Raw genomic sequence first — 21,679 nt, 5'->3', positions numbered from 1 at the left:
TAGAACAGGGGTAGGCAACGTTGGCTCTTTTATGACTTGTGGACTTCAACTCCCAGAATTCCTGAGCCAGCCACGCGGAGGGGAAAGGGAGAGGTTTCCATGCTGAGCCATGCTGGCTCAGGAAATTCTGGGAGTTGAAGTCCACGAGTCATAAAAGAGCCAAGGCTGCCTACCCCTGACTAAAAACTGGGAGCATCTTGGCCAGTAATATCTGAAGAAAGCCTTTACTCCTAGTGTACAAACAGAAGATCGGAATAGAATCAGTCTTCTCTAAAAATTTCAGAAGTTAACTGCATTTAATCAATCCAGCCTGTTCCTAGTAATATTTTACTTTAAGTATTGATCTGATCTAAGTTTATTTTAGCTCCACCTTCTTTTGTTCTATGCTGCTTACCTTATGAAAGTCATTCTCAAAGTCTATAAGTATGATCTATCAAAGTTCCTTGCTTGCTTGTTGCTGATCAACAAGGCAACTACACTTAGGTTTATGGATTAGAGAGTTGAAATCAGTTTTCCTGAGTTTGTAATTAGCATCTTGGACCATAGTGACTTGTAATCCTTTACTGAACACAGTGTTGTTGATTCAGAAATAAAAAAAGGTGGAGGGTGCGAAATTTTAATTTTTGGTATTGGCAGAGTTTACCTTTTATAAAATATCTTCTGCCAAACAAACTGGTCATGATTTGGAGATGCTTATGTATGGCAGGGGACAGTGCGCAAGTAAGTGCACGTTGATCCTTATCAAAAGCTACTAAGGAAACCATAAACCAAAATGCAGATTTGTCATAAAGGCTGCATACAAACTCTCTGTAGGTACAAGGAACATAGGTGAATAAATCATTTTATGATATATTTTAAAATGTGAACAGGAACTGATCAGGAGATCATTGGAGACAATATATAACATACCTAATTTCCTTCCATTCCTAGCGAGAATGTAGAACACTTTTTATATTTCTGTGCATAATTATGTAATGTAGAATTATATGCAAACTTTACAGTATACAATTAGGATGACGCCATGGTAAATCATGCTGGAAATCTGCATGGATTTCAAGACAAAAGGCACACAAAAAAAGAAAAAGAAAAATGCACAATAACTATCAGTTTTAAAAGAAAGAAAAACTTCATTGATTTCAGTGATGACTAACTTTATACTTAGCATCAACTTAATGCTTAAATTAGGTTTTTCTGTATTCCTGAGTTCAGCGGACCTTATTCCATTGTGTGTATAGTATTATAGGTTCAGTAGTTTGAATACAGTCTCCAGAAGTTTCACTTTGGCTAGTACTCAGTCTCTCAAACTCTATTACATTGAATAAAGCCATTGATCATTTATACACCATACAGTTAAATGTTTTAAATGATTGTCACTGCCAATGTCTGGGAAATCTGGCACTTGAAGTCCACATGCCTTGGAGTTGCCAAGCCCAGAGAGCTCCTGTATTGCTCACGCTACTCAGTATCATGCTCAGCTGAAATCATGACTCAGCTTGGAAATTCACTACATTGTTTAGTACAATCATACAAAGGTGATATCATAATGAAATTTATGGATGGGGTGGTGGTGGAGTGGTCTCTTTTATACTGTCTTAATCCATAACAAAGATGCTTGCCCGTTTACAATCCATCTTATTTACCATTGCTACTATTGGGTCAGTGTGATTCTATTGTCTTAAAAAGTGAGTTTGTTTCATTTTGCCATTTGTAAAATATGCCATACTTTGATCACATCAGTTTTATCATTATTAAGTTTGAACAGTTTGACTTTGGTTTTCATGTGCTGTCTCAGAATTGAGTCTCTTTTTGATTTTGAATTGGCTAGTGACTGTAATAAAGATTACTATTATTACTCCTCTTAACTTTTTGTATTTCTGCCCTATGAAACTTTCCCAAAAGTTCAACATACCTTCATTACATTCCATACAATTCAGTTTTAACAAATGAATAAACGTTCAGCCCGGTACAGGGCTTTGTGTCAGACAAGTTTTTTTATTGTTGAATAAACCTGCCTTATATATTTTCCAAAACCAAAAATAAATTTATTTATTCAGGTTACTCTTTTATTCATTGTAAAAGCATAATAACAGAAGCATTTTGAGCTGTATGTATTAAAATCCCTGCCTCTCTCTTTCTCTCTCTCTCTTTCTCCTTCTCTCTTTTTTCTTCCCCTCTCCTTCTCTCTCTCTTCCTTCCCCTCCTCTTTCTGATACACACAGAGAAATTTTCCATAATATTTTGTCTTTATATTATATAGTTATGAATGTTGATAACATTATATTGTTTCAATGCAGTGATAGTAATTAAAGATTATTAACATTCTATTATTTAGATAACTTACCATTGAAAATAAAAAAGAGGAAAAAGCATTCAACTAATTACAATTTAGGATATCAATATTACAAGCATTAAACTATTTGACTTTTTCATCTAAAGTTGAGTATTAGTGGAAAAAAAACCTGCAAATTGCATCATAGTATTTATTTATATTAAAGGTTTTGATATTAAGCTGATGACTTAATATTAAATGTCCAGTATAGTGTGTGTGTGTGTGTGTGTGTGTGTGTGTGTGTGTGTGTGAAATAAAAGTAAAAACTAAATAAATGAAGCAAATTTAACAAGGTTTAAAATATCAGAAAAGAAAAGAAAGTGAAGAAAATAAAAAAAATTACTGGTTTTTTTTCTTTCTTCTTTATATGCATCTGCTAATTTACAATATTGATAGACATTTAGGTCCTTTTAGAAACCAGACTTCAAATGACTATATTTGCCACGCTTACAATAAATGTTTTACAGGTTTTCAGTCCATAGCTGAAGAAACCCGAAATGCCAAACCTAATTAAGGCCTTAATAAATGCACAAGAGGCAGAGCTCACTGAGCCAAATAAAGCTACCTAAATCTCCATTCAAAAGGTTCACCTATTTGCTGTGCATTTAGAGGCATAAAAGTAGCTATTCACAACTTTTAGCACAGTACTCTTCAAGAAAAGATCCTTACATGATAGGATTACCGGTTTCTGGCAGGTTACAGTAATCTGCAGTAGACCAGCCTGCAAAGCCGTAGTTTGAAGAAAGTGAACCTGGCAAAATACAGCAGTCAGAGAATCCGTTACATATAACTGATATAGTTTATCACCAGACTATATCAAAATTACAGTGGCATTAGACAAATAATATGTGGTTGTTTCTTAGATTTGTATCCTCCCTGTCCCTGATGAATTTAAAGCTGTTTGCATGAAAATCTCCCAACATTTTTATGCCCAAAATTCCTCAAGCTGAGAAAGAATGAATGGTCAGAAATCAGACAGTGAGTTTCCATGGTTGAAAATAGACTCGAACCTGGTCCTAGACCAGTGGTTCTCAACCTTTTTAATGCCGCGACCCCCAACCGGTCGTAAGTTGAGGACTACTCAACTGGTCGTAAGTCGAGGACTACTCAACTGGTGCAGCACCGTTTGCAGAATGGGACTTTTGGCGGGCTCAGCAGGGCAGAGACAGCCTGGACAATTCCTATTGGCTTTTGAAAGCCAATAGAATTAGACTCTATTCAAGAGAGTCTATTCTATTGGCTTTCAAAAGCCAATAGAATAAAAGGGAGTAGCACAGCTAAGGAAAAGGGGGAAAAAATGGCGGACTGCGTTGTTTGGCGACCCCTGTGAAATGGTCATTCGACCCCAAATGGGGTCCCGACCCACAGGTTGAGAACCACTGTCCTAGACAAATAGTTTGCTGCACATAAATGAACTATTTGGTCATACTAAGAATTGGGAGAACAGAAAACATCTGCTTAATTAGGATTTTATTATCACTGCCACAAAAAAAGTGGAACTACAATGGGCAAGATATCTTTGCTCTAGCAATGACTTTTGGTAGTGAGGTCCTGATGATGTTACCTAGTTTGGTAATGAAACATTTACAAAAAAAACACGAAGCTCAGAAAGCACCAAGGACCCTACAGCTCAACCCTGAGTACAAATATTCTCTTCTGTCGGGTACTCTTTGTACTCTTAAATCATCTGCTTTGCAAGACAACTCAAGTGTTGTTGCTGCTTTTGCACATGTTGCTACCTTTTTTTCAGAGTCCCCAAAGAGCTTCAGCAACAGCAGCAGCAGCATTTTGGGGAAAAACAGCTTGTGCCCTTTCCACCTCTTTTGCTAAACAGATGTTTTGATAATTTACAGTTTGGATTTCAGAACTCTATTTTATATGCATTGACCTAATTCTCTTCCTGCTGCTGATAGCTGGATTTTGCAACAGTTTAGTGAACCATCACTATTGTGTTGCCAGGTTTTACTGAATCAAAGTGTGACTCAAGTGTAAAACCTTAATATTATCTGTAAACATGTATAAAGAAAGAGAGTTTGTTGTTGTTTTTATTCTGAACTTTGTTAGCATTAGTAGAAAGTGGGCTGGGATTCATTTCCATACCTGACTGTGATCTGAAATCTTTGCTAGGGATTTTGATGGTTCTGAAATTCCTTCCCAAGGTCAAGCAAGTGTGTAATTTTAAAAGGAAGAGATCCTTTTATTTTTGCTGTTCAACCTTGTTCAACCTTGCCATGTTATTTTAACAAATCCTGTTTGGAATAAGACCTCAAAGGAGCTTTATTTATTTATTTATTTATTTTGCTATTTTCATGCTTGTTCTAATATTAAAGGGGAAAATGTTTGACTCTTTGTGCTACAGTAGTTTTTTTTTTTTTGCTGCAACAGATTAATATGGTTACATCTCTGGATTCTAGTTATTCATTTATTTGGTTGTTTAATACCACTATAATCTCTCTTAGCATTTTGCAATAAAAGCATTAAAAAAAAAACCTAAGGTGGGGGTAGGTGTGAAGAGGGAGCTAGCTTAGAGTCCTTGCACAGTGGAAAGTGGCACAGACCTTACCTTCCTCAGAAGGTAAGGTCTGTGCCTTCCTCAAGCCTGATCTCACTGTTCCCAAGAAAATGTAGTCAGTCTGGTGAGACTCTTGTAAATAGGCATTGCAACAATAAATAAGTAAATTGGTCAATTCACTGTGTGGGTTTGGTTCCTTGCACCTGACTCTTATGCTGCAATCTTTAGCCATTAGGGTTCTGTGTTTTAAAGACTGTTTGAGAATCCAACGAATTTGGCCAGGGTCCTCATCTTGGCCGAGATCTGGTCAGTTGCGGAAAAGGTTTATTGCTGTGGTCATTGTTAGCAAATATCCCTCAACAATCTCAATGAGATAAGAAGGAAATCATATTGGAAAAAAGATGTCCTGAGCCATATTTTTGGATTACCCTAGTACAATTTCTGGTGTATTTGCCAACTTGTAGATATTTTTATAGGCAATTGAATGAACATCAGATAAAGCTTGTGCATGGAGAAATGTTGCTTATAATGTCTTTGATGCTATGTTATTCAGGCGTATAAATTAATTTCAAGAAGTAATAACATAGCAATATTTATAATACAGGCAATATATTCAATACATAAATAAAATGATGAATTTTATTTATATATCCCTAAGAATGAAGACACATACATCACAAACATATATCCTAATTGCAAATATACTTTGACTCATTCAAAAGGCGCAGTTCATAATCGCTTCCTTTGAAGCCCTCTGCGAAGCCCTCTGCGAAGCTGGTAAGTTCTGCATCAAAGAAGTCAGCATAAAATTTGAATAATTACCTTTCTGAGTCATTATGGAAATAGAAAGGCAGTCCGTCATCATGATTCCAATGTCCCAAGATTTTCTGAACTGGAAAGTTTTCAAAAAGTTACTTTAGGTAAGCTTCTGAATACTAATTTTAAACCTTGGTATCCAGAAGCAAGCAAAGCCCAGGTTTGTGTCAAAACATAACACCACAAGACTTGATTATGTTTCCCTCATCATAGTTTATAACAAGATTATGTCTCCATGTCACAACATTTGCTCAGGTTATGTCCTTTCCACACTCTTTCTCCACTCCTCCACCCCCTTAATTTTAGATTGTAGAATTTCCATGGCAGGAATTTATCATTTTTTTTATTTCAGAAAATATCATACAGATTTTTCCACTGAAAGCATTAATTTTGACCTCCTAGTTAGGAGTAAAATATTTGGCTTAAACAGGCCTAACAATGATGAGAAGTTATTTAAGCAGATGAAATTAAATGAACTCAGGGAAAGAAAAACCAAATGCACAGGTATAGTATAGGGGTACCTTGCTCAATAGTAGTAACTGTGAGAGGGACCTCGGAGTCCTAGTGGACAATCACCTAAATAGGAGCCAGCAGTGTGCTGCAGCTGCCAAAAAGGCCAACACAGTGCTAGGCTGCATTAACAGAGGGATAGAATCAAGATCACGTGAAGTGTTGATACCACTTTACAATGCCTTGGTAAGGCCTCACTTGGAATACTGCATCCAGTTTTGGTCATTGTGCTGTAAAAAAGATGTTGAGAATCTAGAAAGAGTACAGGGAAGAGCAACAAAGATGATTAGGGGACTGGAGGCTAAAACATATAAGGAACGGCTGCTGGAATTGGGTATCCCTAGTTTAATGAAGAGAAGGACGAAGGGGAACATGATAGCAGTGTTCCAATATGGGGGCAGGGCCAGTTTTTAGGCACTCATTCTCTAAAAGATTCACCATCACTGGCTTATAAAGAAGGGATGGTGAATAGGGATCTTTTTATCGGTGGAATGCAATCTTCTTAGTAGTGGGATTCAAATATGTGAACAACCAGTTCTCTGTATGGATGCCACTTCCGGAAGTCCATTTTGGGCCTGGACAAAAAAAAATTAGCTACCGGTTCTGCCAAAGTGGTGCGAACTGGCTGAATCCAACCACTGAATCTGCTGAAATAATAGAGAAGGAACAGCTTTTTTCTAGTTTTCTTACTGTTGCCTTCTATGTTATCTTATGTAATGTCCCAGATACCCCTGTCTTGTAGTTTATGGTAGGGAAAATGTAAAGCAAAGATACATAACCCAATCCAGAATCCTGAACTGAATTAAACCATATTGATTAAATTGGATTACTGTTTAAACTTTCTTGTCAATCAATAAGACATAAGCAACTATTACCAACTACAGTTATGAAAAATGCAATGTAATAAATCTGGATGTAAGTACTTAATCATAGGTATGCATTCATCACTTATTCCCCTTGCTACTTACTGTGACTGGTTCTGTAGAGATCTGGATAATTCTTATAAAAAATTCTTTTTATATTTTCTTGCATATCATAACACAGAAAGGGCCAATTTAGATTATACTGTATTAAAATATAGTGCATACTGTTCTATATTATCTTATAAATGGAATGCTGTCCGTGCCATTTTTTTTCACTCAAGGCAATATTAATTAATTCAATTTATTAGTTACTAGAGTAAATTTTTATTTATTTATATTTCACATTTCTGAACTGCCCATCTCCCTCAAAGAAGGACTGTGGGTGGTGTATAATAAAACATCAAAATATAGAAACAGAATATAAATATTAAAATGTTGGAGTTAAAATTTTAAAACTAGAAATGTTAAAATTTTAAAGCTAGAAATGTGAAAATAATAAAATATTTAACGAGGTAAGAATAATTAAACCCTGTTCAAAATTAGTTGACAAAAGCATAGGAAAAGTCTCTAGTTATCTAAGGATATTTTGGATATCTAAGGAAGGTTTGAGCAGGCAAAGCTCAAATGATTTCCTGTCCTTTCAGATAGACAAAATCCAAAGATTTAAAAAGTGCCAATATTGTAAAAAGTAACTAAAATATTTGGAGACTAAAGAATCTTTATTTGGTGCCCCAAAGATAAAAAATTAGGAAGCCTCTCTTGAGAGACATTCCATTTTCTACATTCTACCCCAGTATATTAAAACATATTAATTACCACTTTACAATGCCTTGGTGAGGCCACACTTGGAATACTGCATCCAGTTTTGGTCACCACGATGTAAAAAAGATGTTGAAACTCTAGAAAGAGTACAGAGAAGAGCAACAAAGATGATTAGGGGACTGGAGGCTAAAACATATAAAGAACGGCTGCTGGAATTGGGTATGCCTAGTTTAATGGAGAGAAAGATGAGGGGGGACATGATAGCAGTGTTCCAATATCTCAGGGGCTGCCACAAAGAAGAGGGAGTCAAGCTATTTTCCAAAGTGCCTGAAGGCAGGACAAGAAGCAACGGGTGGAAACTAATCAAGGAAAGAAGCAACCTAGAACCTGCCTCCAGAAGTGGTGAATGCTCCAACACTGGAAGTTTTTAAGAAGAGACTGGACAGCCGTTTGTCCAAAATGGTATAGGGTTTCCTGCCTGAGCAGGGGGTTGGACTAGATGATCTCCAAGGTCCCTTCCAATTTTCCATTATTATTATTATTATTATTATTATTATTATTATTATTATTATTATTATTATTATTGATCATCGCACAGTCAGCCAGATGTTCAGACTGGATTTGGCATTTTGTCTACCTATCGAGTCCTTACCCAGGACCTGGGATAGGCAGATGTGGATGTTTGATGGTATTACAGGTATCGTCGCAGGATGGAAGCAGTTCCTAGTAAGGCCGCCTTTTGCAATTGACTAATAGCAAATTTGTCAATGCCAATGGTGTTCAAGTGGTGCTCCAGTTGTTTTGGGATTGCACCCTAGGAGCCTATTACTATTGGTACTACTCTTGCTTGCTTTTACCACAGTCTTTCTATTTCTATTTATAGGTCTTTGTATTTTGTTATCTTCTCCAGTTCTTTCTTTTCTATTCTTCTATTGTTCTTTTGTTCTTCTTCTCCAGTTCTTTCTCTTCTATTCTTCTATTCTGCTGTCTCCAGGCACTGCCACGTCCACTATTCTGCTGTCTGCCACATCCACTATCCAATGCACCATTGTTGCTACTTTGTCATGCCGCTGCTTGTAGTTAGTCTGTGCAATCTTCTTGCAACAGCTTACCAAGTGGTCCACTGTTTCTTCAGCTTCTTTGCATAGGCGGCACTTACTGTCTGTTGCTGTCTTCTCAATTTTGACTTTATATGCATTTGTCCTTAAGGCTTGGTCTTGTGCAGCCAGAATTAATCCTTCGGTCTCTTTCTTCAATTTTCCTGCTCTTAGCCATTGCCAGGTCTTGTTATTATCTGCTTTCCCAGCTATTTTTTTATGTATTGGCTATGTAGTGCTTTGTTTTCCCATGCCTCTATTCTGTTCTTCATTTGGTCTTTCTTGTAGGCCAGTTTGGTCTCTCCAGTAGTCAGTAAGCCTTCCTGATATACTAATTTCAGTGCATCTTCATCATTGTTCTTCAGATATTCTTTCAAAGCCATTTTTCTTCTTCAACCATTTATTATTATTATTATTATTATTATTATTATTATTATTATTATTATATCAAAAATTCTTCCATTTTTCAGAAGTGAAAACCAGCACTGACTGTCCTTTCAGTATTAACAAAGAGCAACTTAGCATTGACTCTAGAAAAAAAGCAATAAGAATAGTGATTCCAATCAATTGATAATCACACTTTGTTATGATACCATAAACCCAGGTAGTTTATTAGAAACATTTCCTAAAATGGACATTTTCATCTTCAAGTGTAGCCTTGTTGTTCAAAAAGGCCAATGAGGGGAGCTGTTTCTCCAAATGATAAAATGATTACACACCTTCCTCAGAAGCTTTTTGAAAAAGCAGCTACCACGATGTTGCATTTAATTTAATTTCTGAGAAAATATCAGCAAGGTATACAAATAATAGTAATTTTTAAAAGTTGATTCTTGGATAGGGTTGTTGTTATTGTTGTTATTGCTTTTAAGTTGCTTGGTGAATAAGCTCTTAGGATATGGGTAATTGAATCTCATATAAAAATCAATAGATTGAAGAACATAGCAATTTCTTCATGCTGCTTTTTAAATAGGAACTTTATGCTTTAGCTAGTGCAGTTTTTCAAATAAACTTTAATTTGCAAACGTTTGGGTACCCAATAATCATCCAGAGCAGCATTTGTGCATGCCATATTTAAACAGATCCATTTCTCTGTTTCAGAATTGGTTGCATAAAATTTCTGGAAACCTGATCTAACCAACTTCAGCACCAAGCAGAAACAACTAACAACCAGGTTTAATGTGTAGGATTTATGTTTTTTATTGGTGCTCACACCCGACTGTGGTACACTAATATTAAATCAAAAACAATTAGCAAAGGCCCACTAATGAGGTAAACAACTTCATGAGGCAGAAAGGAAAACATTGTTTGCTTTCGTCAGAATGGAATTGAGCTGCTGAACTGGGGTTAATAGTAAAAACATAAAGTTATCCCAAGATTTTCTCCTGAGGCTGCTGTGGGGGTTGGGGGCAGCTTTCGTAATGAATATTTTAACAACCATGTTGGCTGTGCTTTTAAAGAATGTGACAGTGGGAGAGAACATGCAAGGTGCTTTGTAGTCATCACAAGCCTTTAGAATTATTTTTAAATGTGCATGCCATGACACATAATTCTCCTCTGTCTGGGAGAATTATGAATATTAAAGCACAGTGGTTTCCAAAATACGCAGTCATCTTTGGTGTAGCAGATGAATTTGGGTGTATAATTGTGAGGGGATGGTAGTCTCACTATAGTTGTCCTCCAAAGAAAGCATAAATATTTGGACTTTTTTTCAGGTCCATAACTGATAATCATCCATAGAAATTCAAACAAAATTAGATAAGCTCCTATATTCTAGGGCAGAGTTTTCTTGCTTAGCATACTCCAGTTGTGTAAAATCTACAACTGGCAATTTTGTGAAGTAACATGCCTCCTTTGTGGCTGTGAGAACTTTGCTTTGAGAGAGAGTTGGGGCTAACAGAAATCTTTGATCTAGCAGTGGCAGACTAAGCCAACTGTGCTGTGTTAGTTCAGCCAAAGAGAATATTGGTGATTCTTTTCCTTCCTTGGGGATCATTTTAATCTGATGCTGATTAGAAGTGAGAGACCACTCCTTCAGTCCCATCTTGGTGGATTTGAGCTTCTCTGCCCTTTTATTCAACACTTATATGAAATTGCCGTGTGAGGGCACTCTCTATGTGGCTTCCCTTGAAGACCACTTTACCCGGAAACTTCAATTGTTCAACATGCAGTGCTGTGAGAAATGCCCGTATGGCATTCTTGCTTCAAGAGCTACAGTAGTTGCCAGTTTACTTTTGGTTGCCATTCAAAGTGCTTACTTGAGGAACTGATTATCTCCCATATTAGCTTGACCAGTTCAATGTGACAGCATTGGTGTGCTCTCAGTTCCTTCAATCAAGCAGTGCCATCTATTGGGAGAGCATAAACATGCCTTCTCTGCCATGGTCCCTGGCCTCTGGAATGAAGGTACCACTACAATCTACATGGTTCCCACCCGGATGGTCTTCTAGACTAGAGGGTCTTAAAGACCTGCCTCTTCTTCCAGGCTTTGGACTAGGATGGTTGCAGCCCTTGTAAGTTGCAAATATGCTGCTGTTGGCCAGATTCATTAACTGGCTCATTCTTTTTTTTAAAATCTGTATTTTGTACAGTATTGTTATATTTACTGTATATCTATTGATATTGTTTTTATTCTGTGAGTTTTCTGGAATTAGTCTGAATTAAGCAGTGCCCAAATTAACAAATACAGTAAATAAATAAGTGAACATATCAAAGCTATCTCCCTGATCAGTTCAGAAATCATTTTGAGAAAAATGGTAAAGCTATACTAAAATGTTCCTTAAAGAGGTATGAGATGCTTGCAGTGGTGGGATTCAAATATGTGAACAACTGGTTCTCTGTGTGGATGCCGCTTCCAGAAGTCCATTCTGGGTCTGGGTAACAAAAAATTAGCTACCGGTTCTGCCAAAGTGGTGCAAACTGGCTGAATCCCACCACTGGATGCTTGATATACATAGTTTAGACCAGCGATGGTGAACCTTTTAGAGACCGAGTGCCCAAAAACTGGCCCCGCCACTGCTCCACCCCTGCCCCACCCCCTGCCCCGCCCCTGTTCCTTCCCACCCTGCCTGCCCGGAGAGCCACTCACTGCTTCCAGGGCCTGCTGCAGATTGTCCACACAGCCCAGTAGCACCACGGCAGCCACGCCCTCTGCCCATGCCCTGCAGCATCAACTGTGCGCGTTGGGGCATGAGGGCAGAGTCTTGTCAACACTGCCTGGCTGCCATGTCCTTGGCTGCACTGCTCCATGTGGGTCACGCTCAGGGGTGACTCTCCTCTAGGGAGGCTGCTGGTGAGGAGGGAGTCATGGGCAGAGGCAAGGCTGGGGCAATGTCATGTGTGCCCACAGAGAGGGCTCTGAGTGCCTCCTCTGGCACCCGTGCCATAAGTTCACCATCACTGGTTTAGACCAACCTTCCCAAACTGGAAATGTTCTAAAATGTCCAATATGATTCTGTTGCCAGGGTATTCTGGGAATTGTAGTCCCTATACATATAGTGAACTTCTGCTTATGAAGGCTGATTTAAATGATTTCATGCAACATCTCTAACCCCCCAAAATGCAGGACCATAAAAGAGAATCAGTATAGGCAGGGCAGGAAAAAAAAAGAGTGCATTTTAACAGCACATCTTCTGTGACTCTTAAAAGAAATAAAACTGTAAGTGCAAGCTTTCAAATTCCATTATCTTGGGAAATACTATTCTCTTCAACCAAATTATAATCTGTTTTGACTCTTTCAGTAAGAAAAAGTCAGTAGAAAAATTTCAAAAATTAATGAATTGTTTCTTGTTAAACACACACACAATGAAACGCTTCAGTTTGGTGACCAATAAAGCTGTGTCCCTCAAGCACCATAGGAGGGCTGAGTAATGAAGATTTTGACACTGATTTTTCCTTTGTCCACTGTTATATAAAGCTTTTGTAACGTTACTGAACTCAAGCTTCTATTTATACAGGAACTTTCCCATCCCTCCACTTTGCACTACAGAAGTGTGTGTTTTTTTTTCCATTGAGAAAGAATTTCAAGGCTATAATGTTACATTAAATAAGCTCTCTACTGTTAAGAAGATTCTTCTAGGTGGCTAAATAGCAGCAGTGCAAGAGGAGCAATTTGATCTATAATCATAGTGGTGGGGCATCTTTTTCATATTGTTTCTGCTGTTGATAATGAGGTTGACAAAAGGATTGCTTTTTCTTAATGCTTGTTATGCTTGAGTTATAGTTGCTGCTATACCTCTTATATCTGCAGATTCTCATCCCTTTGATCATCTTGTCAAATAAGTTGTAGGACAATATCACAATTCAGTAGAAGGGCAGATAAATATGATTAATAAAATGAATTATTAATGATGCTTCTTAATGGTTGATGGTTGCATATGTTAATGATGGCTACACATATTAATTTGCCGTAGAATATAGCAACATTTTTTGCACCAATCTTTGGCTACTTGGTACCACCCAGATGTAGTAGGATGAGAACTCCAGGAAATTCTGGGAGTTACATGAGAATATGTGGATTGCAGAAAGCTCTTTTATATCCAAGTGTTGTTCACTGATCTTGTTTCACATTAAAATTTAAACTATGATGTAAATTTAGTGTAGCTCATGTAGGAAGCGGGAACAAGAAAACGTGTGATCTGGCCATATCTGTCATAGAAATCCTTGAATAGCACAGCATGGTTGCTTTATTGTTACATGCATCTGATGGGGCATTGTTCAGTAAAGGAGTATGTAATTTATATACAGAAGGGACAGTCTCAGTTCTGGGCATCCCTGAAGGAGGCTAAACAAAGAAATTTTGCCTGACATGTAACATTTGTAATGAAGCCAATGCTTAATTTAACATTTTAGTACTAATTTTTAAAGACCTGAACAACTGATCTCAAAGATCACCCCTTTCCTTGGGTCAGCTTTTCTTTCTTTTTTTTTTTTTTGAAATAAATTTTATTAGGTTTTTTTAATTATTAAAACAAAGTACTCAGGACACACTGTGGTGTTAGGGTGATCAAACACCCAAAAGCAAAACATATATACATCGTTCAATCAATACATCAAATATTCCCTCTTTTTTTCCCTCAAGTAGCATAGTATATTTAAAATAATCCAATTCTAGCTTAAATTTATTCAACCTAGACCGGTTTTAAAGCTTTATAAATTTACAATACCGTAATCAAATTAACTTTAAATAAAAACATGATCAATTCAGGTATCCCTTCCAAATATAATCTAATTCCTTAATTTTGTCATAAATCTTATTTATTTCTTCTTCCACTAATATCCCCTATTTAAAATAAACTATTAATCTGTCATATACATATCTAATCCATCAATTAATCAATCTCTTTAAGCTAACAAAATAATATCAGACTTTAAATCATTTCAATCCATTAGAAAAAATTCAAATTTCATCCAATTCATTATCATAACTAATAACATACATGTCATCAAACAAAACACATCATCTTATTAAATTAACTCAATTAGTTATTAATTCAGTCCAAATCTAAAACATCTTTTCAATTTTCTTCATTCCATTACATAATAATGTTCATACAAATAAACCTATTGTTTTAAAAAATACATTCTTGATATTCTAGATTATCTTTAATCCATTATTAATTAAAATAACACAATAATATTAAGCTTTAAATCATTTCAGTTCATCAAGCAAATTTCAAATTTCATTCAGTTAATTATCATATCTTATCACATCTATATTATCATACAAAAGCATCATCCACTAATTTAAAACAGTCAATTAATTATTAAAACAATCCAAATCTAAAAAACCACCATTTTTTTCCATTCCAATACATAATAATTTTCATTAAAATAAATCTATTATTCCACCCATGACATTCTTAATCTATTTTAAAATATCTATTTTTTTTCTTATTTCTAAGTCTGAATCTTAATCCTTGAAACAGTCCATAAATCAACAGTGCCTTTTAATTCATTACACATCATTTTAAATTTCTCTTTTCAGTCTTATTCTGGCCTTCCTTCTATGCCAAGCAGGTTTCCATATCCAAGTTTCCCTTTCCACCAATAAGTCTCTCTTTATTGCTTGCAGTGTCCTTTGAAATGATAGAAATCCTGTTCTCTGTATTAGGCCTCTATTTCCCTCATTCTTAAAGCTTTGTTGCTTTAAAGTCTCAAGTCTTAATCTTTGGTTCTTCTGATCCTCAAAACTATAAATGACATGTTTATAAGGTGACATCTTTTATCTCAGTTGTTTCCTCTTCTAGTAAGTTTTGATTTGTAGAATGGTCAGATATGGTCTGGAGATCAGTTTGATGGTTTGAGATGGAACTTCTGGTTCTTAACTCTGTAGTAAACTCTTTTATTGTAGCACATATTTCTGCAGTGGCTTCATAAATCTTTTCCAATATAAGTTTGCAGTTTAATTGTAACTGAACTTTCTCCATACTGATAGTGATTAAAGAGAGTCTCTTTTTTTCCTTTTTTATCCTTTTTTTGTGGAGGTTGTATTTAATAAAAGTTGAGCAGTATCCACCCCCACAATTCCCACTGCTACATCAACTTATCTTTTCTCTTGAAAAAATTTGAAGGTCAGGTCTAACCCACCAAGAGAAATCAGAGGTTGCAGTATTAGGTTTTCGCCACTAGATGTCCTCAATAGATTAAAAGAAAATCTTTTCCAGACATCATTTTTTCCTCTTTTTTCCAATCTTTTAACATATAATGTGAAAAAAGAAATAATCTTCCAGCATAACGTGATAATACTGCTCTTAAAAAAGAGTTTTTTCTGTACCCCAAAAAGAGATGAAGTAAAATATAGTCTCTAAAATTTTATTTTATTCTTTTGTTTCACGCCTTTCTTCCCAAACATATAGAAGCTGCTTTTCCAAGACAGGGAAATAATTCTGACAAAACTCTTACAGGCAAAAAAAAAAAAAAAGCAAAGTAGAGTAGAGAGAGGAGCCAAAAAAAAAAAAAAACCTCACCCGGATTCACCACAGTGGTTCTCAATGCTTAGATGTTCTTTGACTTGTGGTTTGAAGCATTTTACTTGGCTGATCTTCCTTCTCCGTCGGCCCTCAGAGAAAGCTCGAACAGCTGGAGGAGCCGCCACTCCTCCGCAGCCGAGCAAAGCCTCGTCGACAGAAGTCGCACCCTCCAGGGCAACTTTTGACCTGCATAAGGGTCTACTGGCGGAGGGAAAACTAGCTGACGAGGAGAGAAGTCTCTGCGTACGACTAGGGATGCCGCGAACAGTAACCAGAAGTCCTTGGGTCAGCTTTTCAATCATCCTTTGGGATCTCCATCCTTTGATGTCCATGAAGTCAAGTAAAGATGGTAGGTTTCTACAGGTGAAAAGGCATCTTCGGCTATAAATTTGCCTGTAGAGAAAGGTCTACCCATTTAGCAGGAGACATTTCTCTCCTTCTTCCAAGATTTCTGTTTCTGTTTCAGTTTTAAGGTTAATTTTAAATTGAAATATCCTGTTTTCATTAGAATGGTATATATATCTTTCCTATGCTGGTATTTATTAATTGTGCTGTGTTGTTTTTATGGTTTTCTTTTTTGATGCATATTCTGTAGATTTAGAAATCTTTAATAGTTTAGGCAGTTTTGTAATCTTCTCGGAGAACTTTAGAAAAACAAGAAGACAAACAAATAGTTTATGTCAATCAACAGTGTGCTTGTATTTGGTAATTCCATATATGTAATTGACCAAATATCGGGATGAAATAAAATCAGATTCCTAAAAGGAAAATACATTCCAAACAGTGAACTCTTCAGTTCTTGTGGAAGTCTTCATGTTCTTTTAGTCTTTTTAAGACTGAACTTTATATTAGATTGCCTGTCATAAAGAACCATAGGTCTTTTAAAGAGGGAGAACTTTACAGATTCCCTGCAGTTTCAAACCACTAAAGGAACAATACAGAAATAGAACTTGCACTTAGAATCCAGTTTTTCTGTTCTAGAGATTAAATTGAGTGTTGGCTTTTTGCCGGATGATAGCTTTAGATTCTTCCAGGACAGGTTATTTTTATCTATTTTTATTGGTACTTGTTTTATTTCAAGTACATTCTAATTTTTCAGTATCCACATATACACCATGTAAACAAAGATCTATTGATAGCTATCTAGCTGTTTTGTACCAAATGAGCAAGAATTACTAATACCTCATTGTGTGGACTATCAAGGCTTTTTATCCCTGATCTTTTGGCAATTGCCCACTTATGTTATTTACTTAAAAAGTGTTTAATTTTATTCCAGATTGCAATGTACAATAAGGGAGACTGAACTATAATCATAACCCTAACCCTAAATGCATCAAAATGAACATACGAGGCAGTAACCTCTATGTCAAGAAATATGCTCAAGGCTGACCAAGGTATTGGAAAACTTGTATATATTATAATAATATTTTACAATGCATTTAGCAGTGCATGAAGAGAAAAAAATCTAAACAACCAGGGTTCAGATAAAACAGAGGAATATGAGACCAAATTGTTAGATAAAATAGATAATGGAAAAAACAAAACAATACAAGGAATTTACCTTTGTTTTATTGACAGCTAGGCCTTTAAACTTAGATCATGTAAGAATGTGGAATATATTAAGACTAGTGTAAGCCATAATCCCTGATTACTATTTAGAAGAATTTTTATAATGAGCAAGAACTGAGTTTGGAGAAATAGAATGGTTCAGAATAGGGAAGGGAATAAGACAAAAATGCATATTATTTCTGTATTTGTTTATACAGCATAAATACCAAGTCTGATAGGACAACAGGAATCAAAATTAGGTTTTAAAATACTAGTAAGTTTGAGAATGCAGAAGGCTGATTCAGAAGAACCTATTATGAAAGTAAAATGAAAACTGAAAAATCTGAAGAATCAACCAATTGTATCTAAACCAAATAAAGGATAACTCTTTTCTTAAGTAATGATAGCAAACAGAATTTTATATACTTTGGGTATGTGATGCAATCAGATCATGGACTTGAAAATGAGTATGCTCCACAAGGTTATGAGAAGTGTATCTGATGAGAAGATAGCAGATAAAATGGATGGAATTAAAGAGATGCTCTAATATCTGGATTTATTGATCAGGACTGGTCCATGTAAATATATTTGTTCATGCAGTTATCAAACTCCTGGAAAAATGCAGGATATAAATCTCACCGATAAATAATAAAAAATTTGACTTGTAATTTAGTATTTTTATATACTAAACACCAGTACTGCTGTTATTGTTACTATAGGTATTTATTGGGTAAATGTGTTAATAATAAATAAATATAATAAATTTTATATCCTAAAATTTACAGTAGATATAAGAGTTAGAATTATTTATTTATTCTCTTGATTTAACTGTAGAGTAGGCTTAATGGTTCTCACAGATTTACAAGACAAAGTCTACAAAAGAGAACTCCTTGACATAGGTGTATAATTTTAAATTTTCCTTTTGCAACAAATAAAGAAGATGTCATATTTTAAAGAGCCAGGACTAAAGTCCTTTTCTAATCTTTCAATAGGGATGGACAATTTCCAAATCTTAAGTTTTTCTAAATCATTTTCTGTACTCTTAAGTGCATCTGAAATGAAAAATATAGATCAAAATGTATATACTTACACCTTTGCACAATTGCCTTACAATATACACATTTAGAAATGGAATTTCCTAATGGAAATTCATTTTTCTAAGATTGTTATTCAATACAATGCATTTCTGCAGGAACTTTCCACAATGTTTTTCCCTAATTGATTCATCTTTGTGCATGTTTCTGATTGACAGATGCACTGCAGACTATGGATAGATGAGAGCCTCAGAATACAGATGCATCTCCATTTATAGTTGAGAAGATACAAATTAAACAAACTTCCATAAAATGCAAATCAGAATTTTACAGAATTTAAAAGAGTAACAGAGTTGTTAGGGACCTTGCAGGTCTTCTCGTCCTACCCCCTGCTCAAGAAGACCCTATACCATCCTGTACAAATGGAGTATTCTGTACGAATGGCTGTCCAATCTCTACTTGAAAATGTCCAGTGATGCAACATTCACAACATCTGAAGGCAAGGCTTTCCACTGATTAATTGTTCTAACTGGCTAACCAAATTACTTCTTATATATTCCTGGCTTTAATTGGATTTTACAAACTCTAAAATACCTATAGAGCAGGGGTTCACAACTTTGTCAACTTTAAGACTTGTGAACTTCAACTTCAACTTCAACTGGAGGTTGAAGTCCACAAGCTTTAAAGTTGCCAAGGCTGAGGGCCCCTGCTACAGAGTACTATATAATGGGCATATTTATCCCTTTTTTGTTAACAATATTGTTTTGTTTTCCTTGAAGTATATAACCTGACCTGTTTTGATTTTTTTTTAAATATTATTTTGTAAAATTACCTGCTAGGATAACACTAGGAATTATATGTTTGAAGTTTCATTAACCCTTATATAACTTCTTTGTGGTTGTTTGCTTAACTAGCACTGCTGGGGCAACCATTAATTGTCAACGTTACAGTTTTATGTGCAGTATAGATTTTTTTAGCTTTTGTATATAGGGTCTCCTGCTTGAGCAGGCGGTTGGACTAGAAGACCTCCAGTGTCCCTTCCAGCTGCATTCTGCTTTCTCTTGTTGTCTTATCAATTCTGGCATTGCCTGCATTTGTTCTTAAGGCTTGATCTTGTGCAGCCATAATAAGACCCTCTGCCTCTTTCTTCTATTTTTCTACTTTAGCCATTGCCGGTTGTTAATTTCTTTTCCTTTTAGTTTTTTTTTTATGTACTGGCCATATAATACTTTTCTTTACCATGCCTCTTTTCTATTCTTTATTTGGTCTTTCTTACAGGCCACTTTGGTCTGTTTGGTATTAAAAAACAACAACATCTTAATGGTGTACTAGATTCAGTGCATCTTCTTCACTCTCTTTTAGGTATTCTTCCAATGGCCTTTTTTTTTCTCTTCAACTATCTGGTATACTCACAATATTTTATACCCTCCTGTGCTCCTTTCTAACAGAGACTGTCAACATTGCTGATGCATGAAAGACGTGTTTCATTGTTATTCTTTTTCTAATCTACCTATTCAGGGCCTCTACTTCAGCCTAAATCCAGTCCATAATTCCACTTACATATCTAATGACCAGAATTGCCCAGGTATGAATTGCCTTGATGGTATTTCTGCCCCTGAGTTTAGACTTTAAGATCTTCACTCTCTTGAGATGCTCATTTCTAATTCTTTTCTTGACTTTAGTGTGCTTGATACTGTGAGCCTGAAGGACAACATCATCTTTGCAATGATTATCTTCATCTAGACTCTTGATGTTATTTCAACAGGGCATTTTGAGTCCTTCAGTTTTCGCTATTTTTTTTCCTGTTGGTGGTGAGGGTGACATATTTGTCCATTCCAAACTCCATTGCAATGTCTTGGTTCTTTTATTCAGATAATGTTGAGCAGCAATTTCATTTTCAGATGGTGTTTTGCCATATAGGTTCAGATTGTACATGTAAAGGAGGTGAGAGAGTTTGGCAGATGATTTCAATATTTCATAGCCATGGCCTGTGCAGTATTGTTGACAGAGGAACCTCTGATATAGCTCTCATCTTCCTCTCATCTTCCTCAGAGCAATGCCTCACTGGGGACTATAATTATTGTTATAATTATGACGATTCTTCCCTTCTTTTCTTTAACAAAGGGATTCAGACTTATAAAGAAGATTTTTTTTTAAGTTTGGCTACAAATTTTGTGCAAGAAAAAGATACTGTCTGAATTAACTTTTAAGTCCACTTCACTTAGTATCAAAGCAGTGGAAAAATCTTTTATTTTAATCCACATAACACATCTAGAAAAGGCACAACCTAATAACCCTTCTCTTCTTTAGCAAAGTCTCATCCAGGTTATGTCTATCACATTTGTCATCAGTCCTTAAATATTCATTTATACACTTGTTAAATGTGTAAACATTTAGTTTTTCTCGTATTACATAAATCTGCCAAAGGTGTTATCAGTAAGCTTAACATCTTCATTAACCCAAATGACAAAAGAAAGGTGAGGTGTCACAATTACACCCATCCATGTGTACATCTGAATTTTTATTTGTTCAAAATCACAAAGAAGGATGGATATGGATAGGGATCTATTCACAGTTCTGTTTCTTTTTAAGGGAAACCATAATCTGGATCCTAGGCAAGATTTTACCTCTTTTGCCATAATTGTTAACTGAATCACTGCAGTTGTTAAGTGAATCATGCAGCAAATCTGACTTGCCCCATTGATTTTGTTTGGTGGAAGCTGACTGGGAAGGTTACAAATCGCGAAAAGTTGTAAATACATGCCAATTGCCCAAGCAAGCAAATTATGATCATGTGACCATGGAGATGCCACCGTGGTTGTAAATGCAAGGACCAATTGTAAGTCACTTTTTTCAGTGCCATTGTAATTTCGAACAGTTGTTAAACAGATGGTGGTAAGTCAAGGACTACCTGTAATGGGATGGGGATGGGAAGGCAAGAAAGATTGATAGAAATAGGGAGCTGAAAAGACACAACAGTTGTATAAACTGAATGTAAAAACCACTTTTGTATGAAATGGAAAAAACCCAAAGTTATACCTGATTCCCTAGCTGCCGCTAAAACTAGTGATGTAGCTGATCTGACCTGACAGCAAGGCTAGAAATAGGAAACCCTGTCGTGCTGTATTTAAAGATTCATTTGTACTAAGTGCAATAGCTTGCTGATAAAAATTGGTGTATCGATGTTAGTAAGGGGCCCACAATTTCAGTTTGCTTTCTTTTTGCGGTATATTTTTGTCA

The 21,679-nt window shown here is 35.8% G+C and overlaps 1 protein-coding gene across 2 annotated transcripts in view; it reads left to right on the top strand.

Annotated features, from left to right (window-relative positions):
* The window catches only part of RORB (RAR related orphan receptor B), a 150,927-nt gene that overhangs the window by 57,252 nt on the left and 71,996 nt on the right, over positions 1 to 21,679 (top strand). The window contains exon 1 of one of the 2 annotated variants that reach the window (XM_039361521.1): positions 15,847 to 16,206. The exons of the other annotated variant lie outside the window; for it this stretch is intronic. Coding sequence (XP_039217455.1) covers positions 15,879 to 16,206 — 328 coding nt within the window. The 5' untranslated portion in view covers positions 15,847 to 15,878. Of the gene's footprint in view, positions 1 to 15,846; positions 16,207 to 21,679 lie in introns of those variants that run through there. 2 annotated transcript variants of the gene reach the window in all.

Source organism: Crotalus tigris, unplaced genomic scaffold (genome assembly GCF_016545835.1).
Source record: "Crotalus tigris isolate CLP2741 ecotype Arizona unplaced genomic scaffold, ASM1654583v1 scf7180000017585.4430047, whole genome shotgun sequence".
Lineage (NCBI taxonomy): Eukaryota > Metazoa > Chordata > Lepidosauria > Squamata > Viperidae > Crotalus > Crotalus tigris.
This window is presented reverse-complemented; position numbering and strand designations above follow the sequence as displayed.